The 17,445-nt window shown below is 42.3% G+C and overlaps 7 protein-coding genes across 8 annotated transcripts; 3 read left to right on the forward strand and 4 right to left on the reverse strand.

Moving 5' to 3' along the window:
- Positions 1-2,033: 2,033 nt before the first annotated feature.
- LOC131259861 (serine/arginine-rich splicing factor 1A) lies at positions 2,034-3,854 on the reverse strand. The gene is made up of 4 exons (XM_058261467.1): positions 3,606-3,854; positions 3,152-3,521; positions 3,014-3,081; positions 2,034-2,942 (listed from the first exon to the last, which is right to left on the reverse strand). Exons 1-4 carry the CDS (start codon positions 3,770-3,772, stop codon positions 2,852-2,854), a joined length of 696 nt encoding a protein of 231 aa, XP_058117450.1. The 5' UTR covers positions 3,773-3,854; the 3' UTR covers positions 2,034-2,851.
- A 900-nt stretch (positions 3,855-4,754) lies between these two features.
- Positions 4,755-7,972, forward strand: LOC131259858 (partitioning defective 6 homolog beta). Its single transcript, XM_058261465.1, has 5 exons — positions 4,755-5,365; positions 5,530-5,755; positions 6,588-6,715; positions 6,781-6,878; positions 6,972-7,972. The coding sequence occupies exons 1-5, from the start codon at positions 5,303-5,305 to the stop codon at positions 7,399-7,401; spliced, it is 945 nt and encodes a 314-aa protein (XP_058117448.1). The 5' UTR covers positions 4,755-5,302; the 3' UTR covers positions 7,402-7,972.
- A 1,238-nt stretch (positions 7,973-9,210) lies between these two features.
- On the reverse strand, positions 9,211-11,347 carry LOC131259847 (transcription initiation factor TFIID subunit 7). The gene is made up of 4 exons (XM_058261454.1): positions 11,223-11,347; positions 10,936-11,151; positions 9,943-10,872; positions 9,211-9,861 (listed from the first exon to the last, which is right to left on the reverse strand). Exons 1-4 carry the CDS (start codon positions 11,304-11,306, stop codon positions 9,820-9,822), a joined length of 1,272 nt encoding a protein of 423 aa, XP_058117437.1. The 5' UTR covers positions 11,307-11,347; the 3' UTR covers positions 9,211-9,819.
- A 265-nt stretch (positions 11,348-11,612) lies between these two features.
- LOC131259835 (asparagine synthetase domain-containing protein CG17486) lies at positions 11,613-13,654 on the reverse strand. Of its 2 annotated transcripts, XM_058261428.1 has the most exons (6): positions 13,595-13,654; positions 13,126-13,534; positions 12,875-13,062; positions 12,390-12,808; positions 12,148-12,328; positions 11,613-12,085 (listed from the first exon to the last, which is right to left on the reverse strand). In XM_058261428.1, exons 1-6 carry the CDS (start codon positions 13,652-13,654, stop codon positions 11,621-11,623), a joined length of 1,722 nt encoding a protein of 573 aa, XP_058117411.1. In that variant the 3' UTR covers positions 11,613-11,620. The 2 variants fall into 2 exon arrangements, with proteins under 2 accessions (XP_058117411.1, XP_058117412.1); XM_058261429.1 differs by lacking the exon at positions 13,595-13,654 and having other exon boundaries at positions 12,863-13,062; positions 13,126-13,497.
- Positions 13,655-13,894: 240 nt separating this feature from the next.
- On the forward strand, positions 13,895-14,787 carry LOC131265389 (glutamyl-tRNA(Gln) amidotransferase subunit C, mitochondrial). Its single transcript, XM_058267650.1, has 3 exons — positions 13,895-13,906; positions 13,982-14,355; positions 14,425-14,787. The coding sequence occupies exons 1-3, from the start codon at positions 13,895-13,897 to the stop codon at positions 14,654-14,656; spliced, it is 618 nt and encodes a 205-aa protein (XP_058123633.1). The 3' UTR covers positions 14,657-14,787.
- Positions 14,699-15,912, forward strand: LOC131259853 (DNA polymerase subunit gamma-2, mitochondrial). Its single transcript, XM_058261460.1, has 2 exons — positions 14,699-15,541; positions 15,617-15,912. Exons 1-2 carry the CDS (start codon positions 14,713-14,715, stop codon positions 15,910-15,912), a joined length of 1,125 nt encoding a protein of 374 aa, XP_058117443.1. The 5' UTR covers positions 14,699-14,712.
- LOC131259841 (origin recognition complex subunit 5) lies at positions 15,909-17,434 on the reverse strand. The gene is made up of 2 exons (XM_058261438.1): positions 16,759-17,434; positions 15,909-16,691 (listed from the first exon to the last, which is right to left on the reverse strand). Exons 1-2 carry the CDS (start codon positions 17,362-17,364, stop codon positions 15,909-15,911), a joined length of 1,389 nt encoding a protein of 462 aa, XP_058117421.1. The 5' UTR covers positions 17,365-17,434.
- Between the last annotated feature and the right edge of the window lie 11 nt (positions 17,435-17,445).

Genomic DNA, 17,445 nt, shown 5'->3' on the forward strand with positions numbered 1-17,445 from the left:
AATCAGCTGTCAGTCCCATTCAGGTACTTTTTCAAAAACAGAAAAAAAGAAAGAAATCTTGAAATTATCCCGCGTGTGTCATCATGGTTCGGTAATAAAAATTAATTTTATTTGATTAAAACCATATTTCACTGTATGTTTATTGCAGTAACCACCACTCAAACGTGTTTAGTTTATTGTTGTTGCTTTTCGATTTGTAATTATCAGCTGATATTTTGTTTTAAGCCTTAATATTTAAGCGCGAATCCGTAGTAAACGTTTACTTACGATCTTCATCATACTTATATGACATTTTCCATGAAACGCTTGGCGACCCCGCCGGTATCCAGATTAAAACCTATTTTCGGTTCATTCTCCGCACCATTATGGTTTGTCCTAAACATGTTTTGTTACCGCATCCTGTTAAAAATGTGCTAGAGCTATGGTTGTACGAGAGGGGACAGGTAGAACGAATTGGACATAGGATTAAGATTATTGAGCATGCTGACGATATTGGAGAAAAAAGAGGGTCAGTAGAACGATTCGTGACAAGAGGCACAGCACAAAAGTTGATCCAATTGGACTTGCTTGTCGAAAAGAAGGCTGTGGATGTGAAAATGTACAGCAAAATATTCCAGCAGTACGCCACGACAGTATAAAATAGGTTTAGAAATGTTGTTAATTACTAGGGGGAAGGTAAAACTTGTTAATAAAAAAGAAATTGATTTGTTTTTACCCGAATGCACATTCCACTTCCAACGATGATCCCAGCTACAAGCCAAGGAGTTTCTGTGTATGTGTGTGTGTGTGTGTATGTGTGCTGTTTTTGTAATCCTGCGTTTTCCGCTGCAGGACGAGGAGCGCCAGCACAGCGGAACAACCTTCCATAAGTGTACCATCCAACTGGAGTGAAGATACAAACAGAGGTATCTGCCAAAAGACTCCATATTCTTTTCGATGATCCTGAGCATCGCGAACAATTCTACATTCTAACAGAATCCAAGTCCCACGTTGTCCAGCGATAAAAAGGGTGTATGACAGTTCCTTTTCCATCGACGATCCAGGGATCCTTTGCTCACAACCGAATCCATTTCGTGTTCTTTCGCGTCCTAATATCTTTCCTTCCTTGTGCAATCCTTCCAGTCCCTCGGCGTCCTGAACACACCAATTGGTTCGTAAACCTGTTTGCCTCCTAAAGACGTACGAAAAAGAAGTACGGATCCTGACGACGGTGCAGAAACACGTCGCAAAATCCATCCAGGGTGTCCTTCCGTATTCCTAGTCAGTTATCCAACAACAGATGGACAGCTGCCCGTGCTGCTACGCTGCTAAGGGAAAGTAGTTATTAAGTCGTTCACCATACGTACACGGTGAGCGACGAATAGCCAGAGCTTGCAACAACGATATGGGAGCATCCATTAGCAAATCAGTAACATGCATTTACCTTTGAGCAATAGAAAGTCCTGCATCCAAATGGGCTCCCCAATGTGGCCAGTGTCTCTAGCTAAGAAATGCTCTAAATCCATCCAGGATATGATGCACGTTGACTGAATCGAGCGTTCCCGCATATTACAATCGGGCAAAATTTTAGCTCACGACGAAATAACCATTCGCTCGTGGGAAACCGAAATAAATCACTATCAATTGAATATAGCGATGTGTTGCACATGTGCATGGGCCATAGGAAAAGGAAATCAATACATCTGGCAAAGAAGTCCAACAATAGAACCAGAAAAAGAAGCATAATATGGGCAAAACAGACAATAATCCGATTTGCCTGAGATTGAAATATAGAAAAACATATTACGTTTTTGACTAGTCAAACGATTCGCTCAACCCGCTTAATTGTGGGGTACGCGACAAAGGTGCAAAGGGGCGTAGCTAGAAGCCCAACATGCTGACACACTTCACAAGACGGAATGGCACTTCTTCTACTGAATTCGCATAGAGTCCGCACGAACAAAATCCTCTGTTGCATCCTTAAATTTAATACATCCTTCATCCTATTAATCCTTTTGACCCTGTCAGAAAAAAGAATAAAATTTAACTTTTAGTTTCATACCATCACTGCATGGTATTAGGATAAGCTTATGATACTGTGTTATTCTACATCATCGCTGATAAATGTGAAGAAACTAGAGCTATCACCCATTATTGTCCTCTGGCGGTGGGTGAATTTAGTTTGCAATTTTTGTTCTCTTTTTTTGGTCTGTTCAGTCAAAGTGTGAACTAGTGAATTGAAGTCGTGTGAAGAATTTACTTTTAAGTCCAGACGAAATCTAAACTAGGAAGTTAAAATGATGAAATGTAAAACACACATATTATTGCCGACAGTTGCTGAACAATTTACCTCCATTGTTTGCCTCATATGATCATTACTTCATCCCTGAATTATTATTGTGTATTGCTTGCCTACTCCACCAGAAGCTTGTTATAGCTTGTTCTTTACGGGATAATACATGTTGTTGTAGCAAAAATGTATGTGCTTTTAAACGCTCTTCTTGTCGTATCCGGTTGAATGGCATGCTCCTGTTTAGTTTTAAAAGCATGTTGTTAAAAACAAAACCTGTTCTACGCTATTACCATCTTAATCATATGCCACTTTGCTTACCCTAATAGTTATGAATGCACAAGGGGCAAGCATGCCACAAAAACACACCCGGACGAGTCGGAAATGTTTTCGTAAAACGCAATGCAGTTACAGTTGTAAAACTAAAGGCCAACATTGTGAAACGTGGACATTCCCGCGGAATGTACTGTATTCTCTGGGGGGAGTCCAATGCACATTGGCATGAAAGTAAGAGGGATAGAGGTAGGAGAAACATTCAATTACTTTAGGTTCCTTTCTGCAGCAAACTATGCGATCGTTGGTTTAGTTGTAGGACCGAGACCGCGATCGGGAAACACTGCGCTGGACAGGCGAGTAGGTTGGTGTCCCCCTTCGTCTACGTGGAGAATAGGATCTATTGAAATGATAATAATGTTTTCAATTATTTACTGTTCCCGCATTAGTTGAGCATTAATGACATCCTACCTATCTCTGTAGTCCCGCTTATCGTCATTTCCAGAATCTTCTCGTACGCGAATGTAGCCAACTTCCCCCTAAACATAATGCATCGACCATCGTTAGATTGGTACCGCGGTCTAAATAAATATTGATGTAGCAGCTTACCTCGTGCGAGCGGAATCGGGAATCGTCAAGTTTTTTAATGGCATACTTCATATCTTCGTGACGCAAGAATTCTACAACACCCGTGCCGTCCTTATACACATCGGCAAAGCAAACGTCACCGGCTTCGCGCATATGATCCTTCAGGTCCTGCCAGGACCCAGAAGAGGGCAGTGCGGATACCAGCACCCGAAACTGCGACCGGCGAGCTGGGGGACCTCGGTTACCGCGGTCACCACGACTGCTGCGGTCGCTATTACTTTGCCGGCTTCCACGATAGCTTCCCGGGCCACCACCGCGGGGAAATTCGACGCGCAATCGATACCCATCATAATCGTAACCATCACGGGCTTTTACGGCATCGTCGGCATCGCTGAAGACGAATTTTGTATTGTACACGAATTAGGAAAAAGACACCTGCACATTAAGCGTTTGTTATAGAGATTAACATCGTTACCGGGCGTCCTCAAACTCGACGAAAGCAAATGGCGGACCACGGCGATTTTTCAGATCCACGAATGATACCTTTCCAAACTTATAAAACAAATCCTGTATATCCTTGGTCCTAATATCCGGGGGCAGATTTCCAACATAGATTCGGCATTCATTACGGCCATGCGACATGTTTAAATAGACAATTTTTTCTGAATTATCGGTGTACCGCGAAGAAACCTGCTAAGTTTTCACAAAGAACGCCTTGTCGATACTATTTTGCAGATTTTGTTTGCTATAGAGGGGTCGATTCCTTGGAACCCATACATAAGTTCAATCCGTTCATTGGAATGCATGTTTCAAAAACCGACTGCCGGTTCTAATTGTTTTTTTATATATAAATTATCCATCTAATCTAAAATTTCAGCTATCTAGGTTTTCCTTGACATATTTTTAACACTGAGCGTCAACATATGATTGAGTTGCGAAGGAATAAAGAATATTGCAACTTTACAACAGAATGTATTTGAATAAACAAGTCCAATCCGATCCGCATTCAATTGGACTAATTATGTGACATAACTCCATGACTCTTCTATTGACAAATCCTGATCATAACACAAACATTGGTTTGGGAAATTTCGAATAAACGTAGAACCTTGTGAACGGAACGCATTTCATCGGCAAGCATATATATTATGACTTTGCACCTTTTAAAATGCCAGCGACGTGCAGTGTAATTAGTTTGCTTGCTAATAACACCTAGATGCTAGATCTAGATCTTCCTTGGCTGCGTTCCTTGCGATTCCATGACGTCACAAAGGAATGCCAATGTATTTAAAGTTCGCTGGACCGGTTCCACCGGTTTGGGTTTTAAAACTATTCAACTTTGTATAATTTGTATAATTAATCAAGTGTTACCTATAGTTTAGAATGAGAATCATGGCAGTCCTTGCTATTTAGTAAACTTAAATGAAAAAATCGGATTTCAAGGAAAACGCATAAACTGAACACTTAATTCAATTCAAATTTAGTTCCATTTTCAAGATTATCGGAACGTACGCAGTACTCAACTATCAATGATAAACATGACCGCTAACGAACTAGCTAGACTGTCACATTTTTTCATTCCCGTTTCTTCGATTTTACATACCGATAAACTCCTACCGAGGGGTCGTGTGTAATGAAGCAAGAATTGTAGTGCGTTTGTATTTCTCATCGGCGAGGAATTTGTTTTCCGTTTGTTATTTTTTGCTGTCCATACACTGCTAGCTATCCGCCTCCGTTCGCGTTATGTCGCCAGCCGTTTGAAGAGCATTCTGTGATACGTCTCCGTTTGTGTACTCTATATTCAGGCCCAAAAAATAAGCTACGTTCTGTGCTCCGATGATTGTGAATAACTAAACTACCTGTTTATTCCACGTTTGTGTGAATTCGGAAAAAGAAATTTTCCCTGAAACCAATCCGTTTTGCACCATTTTCAACCTCGCGACACTGGGGCCAGATTGCTGAAGTGTAAAGTGGGATTTTATACTATTCCTGTGGAAATTTCTTACTGTGAAGCACGTAACGCAGCAACCCACAAACAAGTGCATCGGCTTGGCACGAAAATCGTTACACATCACCCCAAGGCATCGCTTCGCATTGTCCCACGAGTGCAGTGTTGCAGTGTACATTTTTAATTATTATTCCGCAAGTTAAATGATTAGATGCAAGTGAAAAATGTCTAAAAGCAAAACAGCTCACCCTAAGCTCGACAGTGATCGTGTAGAAATTAAGTCAAAGGTAAGATAGTTGTACTTTTACCCCAAAATTTCACTCAGGTTCGCAGTGCGTACTACGTTTCCTTAACGTTGGATCTAAAACTGCATATTTATTGGGTTTTTCTCATCTATACAATTCCATCCGCTGTGGGATTGATAAAAAACAACGTGCGCATCTTGCTGCAGTTTGATGCTGAATTCCGACGATGGTCCGTCAAACGCTCCGAACAGCATTCCTTCGAGGAGTTTCAGTCGCTAATCGAGCGGCTACATAAACTGGATCGGTCCCAGCTGCTGGTTTCCTACATCGACCCGCGGGATAATGATCTACTGCCAATCAACAACGACGATAACTTTGGCAGAGCGCTCACTACGGCACGTCCATTGCTGCGGGTGATCATTCAGAAAAAAGGTAGGATCACGACGATAATAAAACCCCTTTCCCGTATGCAGTTGCTATCTGAAGTGCTCCGGAAGAGCAGTTGTATCGTTCGAGCGTTGCTAGTGGATAAGAAACACAGTTCACCCATAGGGGATGTCGTAAGTGTCTCTACGAATGATTCATACGGTCTCGTCCCGTGAGGCCCAGTATGCCGTTCCATTTACGGCAAGTGCACCGTTAGTGTTAGCATATAATGGATAATGGAAGTTGATTGATTGGCCGCAACCTGGATGGAACTAGGACGGGCGGGGGTGTGTGATTATCAGTATCGTTCGCCTTCGCGGTACATCTTTTACGCACACTTTTGTATGTCTGGCTCAGCTCGCATCGAGGTTGGATTGTCGGTGGATCGTTAATCGAAATGTGTTTCGCGGTACCCGCTTGAACCCGCTGCTTCCCGCGCAATCCCGCTACTATTTGTCTTAATTAGTTTTCGCCCGTTTCCGATTGCGATCTTCGCCTAACACTATTTAAATAATTTCAAGTAAGAGAGGTTTCGATGATGGATAGTTCATTAATTTTTCAAGTGAAAACATTTGGGGCTAGTTGAAGTTGGACTATAAGAAGTTTTTGTATTCTGAAGCTTTAAATGCATTAATATGTTAAAGGCGTTTGAAATTGCCCTCCCGGGTCGTTCAAAAGAATATATGACTTTCCGCAAATATTGGGTGGCAACGTAGAGATATTTCTTTATTTTAATCTTTCAACGGAAGCGCTACGATTTCATTTATACTCAATCGAATTTAATCAATCAAAACTTATGTACTGAAATGATTTCTAAACTAACTAACTTATTTAAAAGGTGATAGTCTGGAGGAGCGAACGGGTTATGGGACCATCAGGCCGAGAAATCTCATCAGCAGTATTCTTGGACAAACTCCGGTAAAACCGAAAGGATTAGCAATATCAAATCCGCATGATTTTCGACAGGTAAGTTTGTTTACTAGCAACTTCAAAATATAACGACTGTTAATTAATTTCGATTGGAACTTCAGGTATCCGCTATCATCGATGTGGATATTGTCCCCGAAACATGTCGACGAGTCCGGTTACTGAAGCATGGCAGCGACAAGCCATTAGGATTTTACATTCGGTAAATTTGTGTTGCAAAATGTGTTGTGTTTCAATAGCCTCAACCGATCGGTGGCTAACGGTGGCTCTTCTGTTCTTTACCTCTCCCCAACAGGGATGGCACTTCGGTGCGAGTGACGGCGAACGGGTTGGAAAAGCTACCGGGCATATTTATTTCTCGTCTCGTACCAGGTGGCCTGGCGGAAAGTACCGGTCTCCTGGCGGTCAACGACGAAGTTCTGGAAGTGAACGGTATCGAGGTGCTGGGGAAAACGCTTGATCAGGTGACGGACATGATGGTGGCCAACAGCTCCAATCTCATCATCACCGTAAAGCCTGCCAACCAGCGAACTCTCGCTCCACCGCGGCGGGGTTCGTTCTCGCGCAATAGTCAACTGTCCGGCGGTTCGCACCAGTCGCAGCAGACGACCGGTTCGGATGACAATGATCAGGACGACCAGGACGAGGTGGTGGACCTGATAGAACCGGTTACGCTCGAGGAAAGTAATCTCATCTCGCAAAAGGACGGGGTACTGCATTTGTAAGTGGTGGGGTTAGTCGGGGACGACCATCATAATCATCTCCTCGTTATCTACCGGGCTGGAAGAGTGTGTCATCGACGGGAAGAAGGATCCGCTAGTGACGGCTTGATTGTAATGATTCCATGTAGTATTCTGTTTAGATGCGTCTCTGTCTAGATGCGGGAAAGTTATCTTTTGAGCGTCCGGTGCAAGTGCAAGTGCCTGGCAGTTATCCTACTCACGGATGTCGAAAGTCTGCCCACATTTTTTGAAAATTTTGTTTTATTTGCTGGAATAAGCAAACCAGCAAACACAGCAACCACAATTAATAGAACCGAGTTTCCCACAACTCAAACCATAAGCTTAAAAGACACGGTGTGACACCACTGTTAACATAAATGAACATTCCAAACCAAGATTCAAACATTTGAAAAAGGTTCAATTAGATAAACAATGCAAAAGTTGCTCAGGAGGAACATCGGGTCAGTTTTTATAGCCCGCTTCCAGGCTCACGACATAGATCGATCCTCGATTGTGATAAACAAAAACAAATAAAAGGTCAGCCACAGAGCGGGGCGAATGTTTTTAAACGGTATATTATCGATGTCGTCAATAGTATTCTCTAACCGTGCCTTTCCATTCCATTTACGGGAAACAGATTTTTGTGCGCAAACGAAGGAACAGAACGAAGTTTGTGTTTTTTGTTTGAGGACGTTGATTGAGGTCGATTGGTAGTCAGTTTATGGGAAGGATAGACCTGACCGATAGTCAGGTATCCGATAGAGCTTGAAAAGAGACAGAGAAAATAGGAATACTTGCGAGAAATCTACAGCGACAACAAATACTTAAAATAATATCCTGCATGGTACTTACATTCAACAAACCTTAATACAATCGTTATCAATTATATCGAGTAAAAGCAATCACATTTGAGTTGACCAGCAGAGTTGATTGGAGAAAGATAGGCCGCTGGTCTAAGGGGTTCTGTTAGAAAAATGTGAAACATCATCGTGTTTGTTCGTTTCATTCAATTGTGAGTGAAAAGTGATGGGACAGAGTACATAGAATTGCAAGGAAATGGACCGTCTCATTCAGCAGCAACAAGAGGTATGCACACACGCGTTGGCCTTATTATCAAATACCAAATATCTTAGGAGAACTGAAGCATTGTTTATGAACTGTTGTACTTAACATTTTGGAAACTGCGTAACTTAAGCTTCAGGGGCACACCGTGCGTTGCGATTATCTCGGAAAAAGAGTTGGTAAACATAGAAAAGGCACGTTCGTTACGTAAGCAGAACACAGCGTGTTGGGAAGCACAACACGGGACAAAGCATGGGAAGAAAAACACGGTCAGCAAACGCATGCAGGCATTGGTGCAAAGTTATATAGACGTTATAGTATTTTTTAATCATTGTCCTACCGGTTGCCGACATGTTCGTTGTGTGGCGGCCGAAGTGAAGGTACGAGCATACTCCTGACCAGGCCACCTGTTCTATCCTGTTCTTCGCTGTGACCAAACCCCTCTTTCATGTTCATCCTTTCTGTAGAAGTATTTCCCATTACTGCGTACACTATTATACAGTATTTTTTTTGTTAATCGCATAGCAGTAGCATATTTTGTAGCGATAATACAACCGGCGACAAGGGATATAAGCACTTTTCCTTACCCCGAAGAAAAACAAACTTACAAAATTGATCCAATATTCGTATTATATACTCAGTATCGGTAATCTAAAGCCCCGGAGTCACGCACTCCCTCATTCACGACTAGGAACAAATGGAACATTACATACATATTTAACTCACCAGAAGCAAACGATTGCCTTATGCAGTGAAAACAAAGTAAAGTTTATTGTAGTTATTGTAAACGGGAAAACATAGTTATACACACGAGACTTACATTTCTAAAAAAAGACACACACAACACACACATTCCCCAGAGCGCCGTAGAAGCGCCGTAGAAGCGATCTTATAACTGTTTACAAAGAAAAATAAATCCTTTTTATAGACGAAGTTTATGCCTTACCGTTTTTCTATTCGTCAATAACTAGACTTTTTGTTGTCATCAATTGTCTAACTTGAGTTGCTAATCAAAAAGAAGGTAAGTTTTGTGAAAAGGATTTATGCCTACGTACAAATGTTACAATACCATTATTTTAATGAAGGTAAGACCGGTTTCTACAGTGAGCTTATCAATTTATTTTAGTTCACAAACTAAAACGACAAGTCAATGTTTCAAAAATAAATTCAACGAAAAATGTCCCATGTCGTTGAACGGTAGCGAATTGTAAAGTACTTGAGTATATCTTGCAGCCCACAATATTGTCATCTAAAGTTTATTTGGCTATATATATAGTTTATTAGATACAAAACAAATACATATATTGTTTGAAACGATGACTAATCCGCTGGATTGCCCGCATTTATCTTCGCAAATTTTTAATCCAAATTATATTTATCTCCAGCCTGAAGATCTTGTATCTGAAAAAAGAATAAGCAAAATCGGTAATTTTGATTTTGTTTTACTTAATGATGGACTTTGATGAACGTCGATAGCCTTACCTCCTTTTCCTTATCTTCAATCTCCATAAGCAAGCTATCCAGCTTGTCTTGCAGCCTTTGCCGCAGCGTTTGATTTTCGATGGTCCGAATTTCTTGCTCCTTCTGGTTTCGTTGCGCTTTAAGGTCGCTAATTTGTCGCTGAAGCTCATAGATTCGCGCATTATTGTTAACGCTAGCAGTTGCGCTGTTCGCGTTGCTGTTTTGACTATTGCCAAAACCGCCACCCTGTGGCATGTCGGACGAATCGTTATCGGAATCCATACGTGAGCTCTCACCCTGGAAGTAGGACATGGACTTCGATCCACCGGCACCCGTGTCGGAACGCCGAGACGCCCGATATCCACTGCTAGAACCAGCTCCGCTGAACATGCTCTTGTTAAATTCGGTCGCTGGATTCCGTTCACCCTGTTGCGTTCCCTGGTAGGAGCTGGAATCGGACAGTCGGCTATCGTCAGCTTCCGCCGACAACCGGCTGCTTTCGTCGATGTCGATGTTCTTGTTGATCGGATTATCTTCTTCGTCGGAATCGGAAACTTCCTCACCGAAGATATCGTGCTCGCCCAACTCCTTGTTGTAACTACTCTTTTTAGTGTTCTTCGATGGGCTCTTGTTCGGGGCCCCGTTGTCCGTTCCCGAACCCGGGGACGGTTTGTTTGGATCTTCCTCCTCGGTGATGAGCTCCCACTTGACGTTCACCGCATCGTTATCCACCCGCAATAGCCGTTTCACTTCTTTTTCTATTTCCGGCGCCTCGACATATTTTTTCTTCAACGTTTTACGGAACCGTCGTTTGCGTACGTTTTTACACGGTGGTGTAATTCCGTGCGGCCAAAGGTACTTCTTGTCAACTTTGTTAGGATCTTTTTTCTTATTCTTATTCGGCGATTCCTCTTCCGCGGACTGCTGATCGGGCTCCTCCTTGCAAATCATCTACGGATGCAACGATTAATAATAAGTTCGTAATCTTCCAATATACAAACGAATAATGTTTACCATTTGGCAAATGTCGGCGGTTTTATAAAAGTTTTTCGAATCAATCGTTTTCAGCGATTCTATGATAGTTGGAAGATCAACCACCTTGGCGTGGAGCAACCAATGGTCGAACCGGACCTCCCCATAACGTAGATCGTTGTCCAAACGGATAAACAGTCGATCCTTCAAGTTATTTGCGCCACTTTGAATCGCCTCACGAAGAGCACCCGACGGTTCCTGATGGTCGCAGAGCGGTGATGTTAGCATAAACACATGAAAGCTGATAGCAACGGCCTTAAAATACAAACCTTTGGCATGCGCATGATGAATTGCGTTTCAAGTTCAGCTACATCATCTTTTTTGGCTTCCGTTTTAGTTGGTTTATCCGGCATTATAGAAATTTATGTGGAAACAAGCACTGATCAACTCAACAACAGCAATTTGCTAGACTGAATAGCCACAAAATGTCACCAAAAAAAAGCCTGGGAAATATCAAGGTATATATAAAGAAAAACTCACTTACGAAAATATGCACACGGAAGCATCGCGTGGATGACATTTTTGCCATAAATTTCAAAAAAATAATCGTTGTGAAAATTTTACAAAAAGAACAGAGTAAGCTGGAAATTAAAAACGATTATGGAATATTTGCATTGTGTTGCCATCATCATAAACGAACGAGTTCACGATTGATTTGATTAAACCTTTAATGATCCAAAAATGATGATCGATCCATCGCATTCTGCTTCCTATCAGCAATCTTAGAGCCAAATTGTAATGCACGTTTGCGTAAAATACAGGCCTCTCGTAGACCGAGCTTATAGGCACAGATGCGTAGAATCAGCTTATCACCAATCCCGGGACCAAGCGGGTGATAGCACCTCTGACAAGCCTTCAATGACCGTACAATTGCAATGAAATCTTCTTGAAGGTACGGTGTTCTCGGGGTTGCCCCATGATCGCTTATAACCCTATCATCGCGAGCCAGGTTTCTGCTTGGCAGACGATTCCAGTCTAAATTAAGCTCCTCATTCAATGCGTGGAATGCATTCTCGAATGATTCGGTGGACCCGGCAACGACTTCTGGGTCTCGCAGACAACGTTCAAATGCGGCTTTGTGTCGGGTGTACCCTCCGAAAAGTTCATCCGCTCCAGACCCTAACAGCAGGATCTAAAATTGAGAAAAAAAATTATGGGCATTTGAAAAGCAATCACTCAAATACCAATACTTACTCGGCTGCTACTTGTGTAGGGTTCTCCGTTGCACATTCCAACGCCTTTCGAAGCAAACCACAGAGCAGCACCCAATGACTCGTCCAACACGTTGCATAAGGGATATACTAGATCGGAAATCCTGTTACGGTGGAGTCCCAACTCACTTCGTAAAACATTGATCTCTACAAAAATCCACTTCCTAAAACATAAATCTAGAATTAAGTCTAACATCGTGTGCGGGACACAGTGAACATATTTACCGATTAGGACGTAGAAGCCGTAGTTCTTCTACCGAAGCTTTTCCTGTGACTCTATCGGGAACGTTCCATTCGACAGGCTGCTGCGACGACGTGCGGTTTATTTTTTCAAAGGCAACGTTCAATAACTCAATTGGAATTTTGTCAGGAACATACTCATCGGCTAGCAAGGCTAAAATTGTACAATCTATACCGCCTGAGAAAAGTATGCCCACTTTAGCGTGACTGCATTTCGTTGACATCGGAAGACAAATTTTACATGATTTGGTGGTATTCACCACGCGCTCCTTAATCGACATACGTAACGCAGATAGCAATTGGTCGCACACATTGTTAATGTCCTCGGATTGAGAAATAAAATCAAACAAGTTTTCAACAAGTGGCGATGTGTTATTGAACATTTTGTGGAATTCGTATTGGGGCTAGAAAAAAAAGCACACCTGTGACATAAATCATATTTGAATTATTTTACTCACTTTTTCTGGTACTAAACTAGGCAACTGATCAAGAATGATATGATGCCTAATGGTTAATTCTCCAAATATTCGTTCGGCCTCTGAATAGTCTTCTCTCCAGGGGTAAACGGCAAACGGATGTTTCTCGTTAAGGTGTGCTAGGTCGATGTAATATAAACCACATGGAGGAAGCTCATGAACTGTGCAGCCAGAAATATTACCTATAATTAACCAATAATTATGCCACACTTTTTATTTTACCTTGCGAAAAAAATGAGACTTACCACCAACACTAGTGATAAACCAATTTGCATCTGGGGTCTTTCCAACTAATAATGAATTTCGTCCCACAGCATCACGGGCAAAGAAAAGCTTATTTTCTTTTTTTCGAAAGAATATCACACTAAACGGACCCCGAAGCCGGCCAAAAAGTTGGCAAAGATCGTTGTCACTTTGGCACAATTCGATTCTTCGCAACAACCAAAGGGTATCGCTTTTTTCTACATCGTCTCGTTGTTGAAAAATGTCTCCATTAAATACCATAACCGTTTTGTCGGTCTCCACAGGCTGCCTGCACAACGTTGCCCCTTGGTGCCATAGGACGGAACCATAGAAAAGTGCCTGCGTACCGACCCAAACCTGAGCGCTTTGGTTTGGTCCACGATTTTTGAGCAAGCCAATACATGATTGTAGCTGAAAAGAGGAGATACATTTCGAATATAATGGAGTTATTAAAAACAAATTATTACTCACGATGGCTTCACCCTCGGAAGGATTTTCACCGGCGCAAATGTAACAAAATATGCCGCACATGATTTTGTTATGGTTTGTACAAATGACAACAGTTTATCAAAACAACTTTAAAAACAGTTAAATAGTGATGGGCAGAACAGTGTTGCGTGACCTGTTCATTTTAGTAAACATTACTAAAAATTTTAAACAATAAACTACTTACTCGTAGAAAAAAGAAATTTACAAAATCTATACCTGGCATACTTGCATTTAAGAAAGTAATAATTTTTTATCTGTTCGATTTTTAGAAAAGATAGTCAGATGAAAACCAAGGTTGTTGGTAGTTAAGAAAAACCTACAAATGAAATTGTCAACAATTCGTATTTTATAAATACCCTGGACTGTCAGGTTTGTTTGTTGATTGTTGTTGTTGATTTGTTCTCGGTGCGGTCGTTATCTAATTACACGGTGATAAATAGTGGATGGCGTGTGAAATACAATTTTGGAAAATTGAACATGTTTCGAGGAATTGCTACGCGAATCGTACATAGAAGTTTCGCTACGGTACATGCCACTCCGCCGCCACCCTCTGTCACAAAGGACATCCAGAACCGCATTTGGGAGGCAAAGCGTCTACGGTACCCGACTAAAGTGCCCCAGAATCCTATTAAGAGCTCCACGGAGGTGAATGAAAGCGGGCCTGGAAAAACTACACCGATTGTTCTTACTGACCAAACTGTCCGATTGTTGGAGCGGTTGTCACTTGTAAACCTCGACAGCAAGTAAGAAAGCATAAATTGTTACGTCATGGAAGTTGTACTTATCATTTTTCTTTTATTTTTATTGTATAGGGAGGCTTACAAAACATTACAAGATTCTATCGAATTCGCTTCAAGGATTCTTCATATTGAAACAGATGGTGTTCAACCACTATATTGCGTGTTGGAACAACACAAGCTAACGCTACGGCCGGATATAGTCGACGATGGTGGTTGTCAGGAGGAAGTGCTCAAGAACGCTGCCATTACTGAAGAGGAATATTTTGTAGCTCCTCCAGGAAACATTCCTCTCGAGCAGTCATAGCGTATCGAATGATGAATTGTCCTTTCAATTAAAACAACTTTTTATTCGTTTGGCAAATGAGCGAAATGGTAAATAAAGCTCGAGTAGGCAAATCGTTTGTGGAGCTGTTGGAGGCCTGCAGACGTAGTAAATTTGTAGATTTCATTATTGAAGACAATGTAGTTCGTCAATTATCTCTCACGCCTATCGGTCGAATGCTGTACGACAATCTGCGCAAGCAGTGGAACCACATGATAGGCAGTTCAATGGCTGGTACAACTTCCGTACCCGTATATACCGGCAGTGGCAGCTTGAATTTAAGAGAAAACTTTAACTTTATACGGGAAAATTATCCTTTAAGTTTTCCTTTTGGTCTTACGGTAGAGCAGGAAAAGAGCAACTATTCGGTGATGCTTGGAGACCACTTTTCGCTGGAGCTCCCGGTGGCTAATGAGTTGTGTACGACCTACCTTGTACCACCGCAGATGGCAAAACAGTTTCTTTATCAAACACAACGGCAGCGCAAGATATGGTGGATGCGTTTTTCCGATAATCCCGGACGATACTTTATCTCCGATGCAAAGGCCAGCGAAAACGCAGAAACCACAACTGTATCGATATGTTCCCGATTCGCTGAACGAATGGACGAACCAATCGCACTGGAGCTGGAGCATTTAGAACTGTTGCCCAAGGGACTAGGAGAAGATGAGTTGGACAAACTTCATTTGACGGTTCCAAATTCGAAGAAGAAAATCAAACCTTCTGTGGTGCGCGTACGGCATGAGCTTACGCGTGCCACATTAGCCATTTTGATGGATGCTCTAGAATCCCATTCATCTGGGAAGTGTGTAAAAATACATCGGAAAATTGCGCCGTTCAAGTGCGGTATCGTGTACCAATCGCAAGGTATTTGAACTAAGTAAAACGTACAGAGACTTGGATGATATTTTATTGTATTCCATTTCCGCATTTTATTCGCAGATGATTCCCTACGGCACGATCTGGAAGATCTTTCTAAGCATCTCTCGATTGTTCTTCGCAAGGCACAAATTTCCGTACTCAACTGCGCCCTGGAACAACACGGTAAAACGCCAGAAAGCAGCTACCAGCGGCGGATTGCCCATCTGGATGTCATCGGTGTACCATATACAATCGTGCTTAACAACGAATCCCTGAAAACTGGCCTTATGCAGCTCCGATCACGTGATACAACCCTTTGCGAAACGATTCATATTTCTGATCTGCCGGAATATTTAATAAAAATCGTAGCCAGCTAAACAAAATCACTCAAATACTGGCGCACATTGAACCCGACCATACGGCCAATCTGCACGATGAAGTCCAGCCCGACGTTGCATTGCAGTCGTGACGATCCTTCCAAGGTGCTGCTTTCACCCGTAGAGCACGTGAGAAACTTGAGGTGCATCAATGTTGGGATCTGCGCCAATAGATTGCATGTTAATCCAACCTTTTCGTCTATGATGGCGTAGAAAATTGCCAGCAGTCTGTCCACGCTGAACGGTTTCGGGCCCAGTTGTGTTGCCATTTTTTCCACTACCTTGGCACGTGCATTAACGGTTTGCAGTCGTTTCTTCTGTTTTCCATGATTTTTCATAAACAGACGTTTGTCCTCCTTGGCAGCATTGTGGCTTGCTAAATACGCCGCAATTAGCAAATATTTGGCGTAATAGGGCAACTCTATGTTTTGAGCTAGACGCACCGGAACGTCCTGCTGGCTGACCATTCCCATGCGCATGTAGATCGTACTAAGGGCGGATCTCATGACTTTCGAAATATTACGCCAAAGTTTCATCGCATCCTGCGCGTCGATCGTTCCCTCTAGCACCGGTTCGTAATATTTCACGAAGCACTCGTTAGCAACCAGCTGCAGCTCCTTCACATCACGGCAAACCTTCCAAAAGGTGCTAAGAAAGATGTTCACATAGTTGGCGTAGAATTCTTTAGTTAGAGTTTTTTCTACCAGACTACTTCGCTTCGCCTGCTCGCTTGGGGATAAATCACAGAAATTGGTTCTATCGCATGCATCCAGCTTAATCTGCCAAATAGAATAAAAATATGGAGTAACGTGCAATTGGTAGCTAAGAAAAAAGTTTTTAATATACCTTCTCATAATCGTTCATCAATATCCGCTGTATATCGTCCCGTGTGTACTCGGGCACGAACAATTTTATCAACGGCGGCAGGCCGGTTCTGGTGTAGTATTTCTCGAACGGCAACGATGAAACCAGCACAACGGATATGTTCAATCCCGTGGCTTCAGGAAGCTGCAGCATCATCGGGAGCACATTATGGTCCATATCACGTAAACGCTCAGCATTCTCGAGTACAATGACGTACGAAAAGGCAGGTTCGAGTTTCCGCAGCTCTGCGAGGAAGTCTTTCATGTACTCAAGTTTGCGACTGTAACTATAATTGTTTGCCGAAGACAACAAATGATCTTGCAACTCTTGAGCGATAGTTTCGAAGAAGATTTTGTTCGTATAGGCACCGATCGTGTTAAGTACTACGTATCTTATACCGTCCAAGCGTGAAAACAACGATTCAAGAACGGACGATTTCCCTGTCGAGGTATGACCGTACATGTAGATAGCAGGCGGAAAAGGATCCCCTGTCCCATAGTACTGGTACAACTTGCGAATGATAGTTTCACGGCAGGGGAATTGTAGCGATATTTCCTCCACAATTTTTTCTCGAAAACTTTGCTCCATCGTAGTTTTTCTTGTGATAAATTAACAAATAATAAAACAGTTGTATCAAACCACCATTCCCGTACGATCGTCGCGGAATAT

The sequence above is a fragment of the Anopheles coustani genome, chromosome 3 (assembly GCF_943734705.1).
Source record: "Anopheles coustani chromosome 3, idAnoCousDA_361_x.2, whole genome shotgun sequence".
Classification (NCBI taxonomy): Eukaryota; Metazoa; Arthropoda; class Insecta; order Diptera; family Culicidae; genus Anopheles; species Anopheles coustani.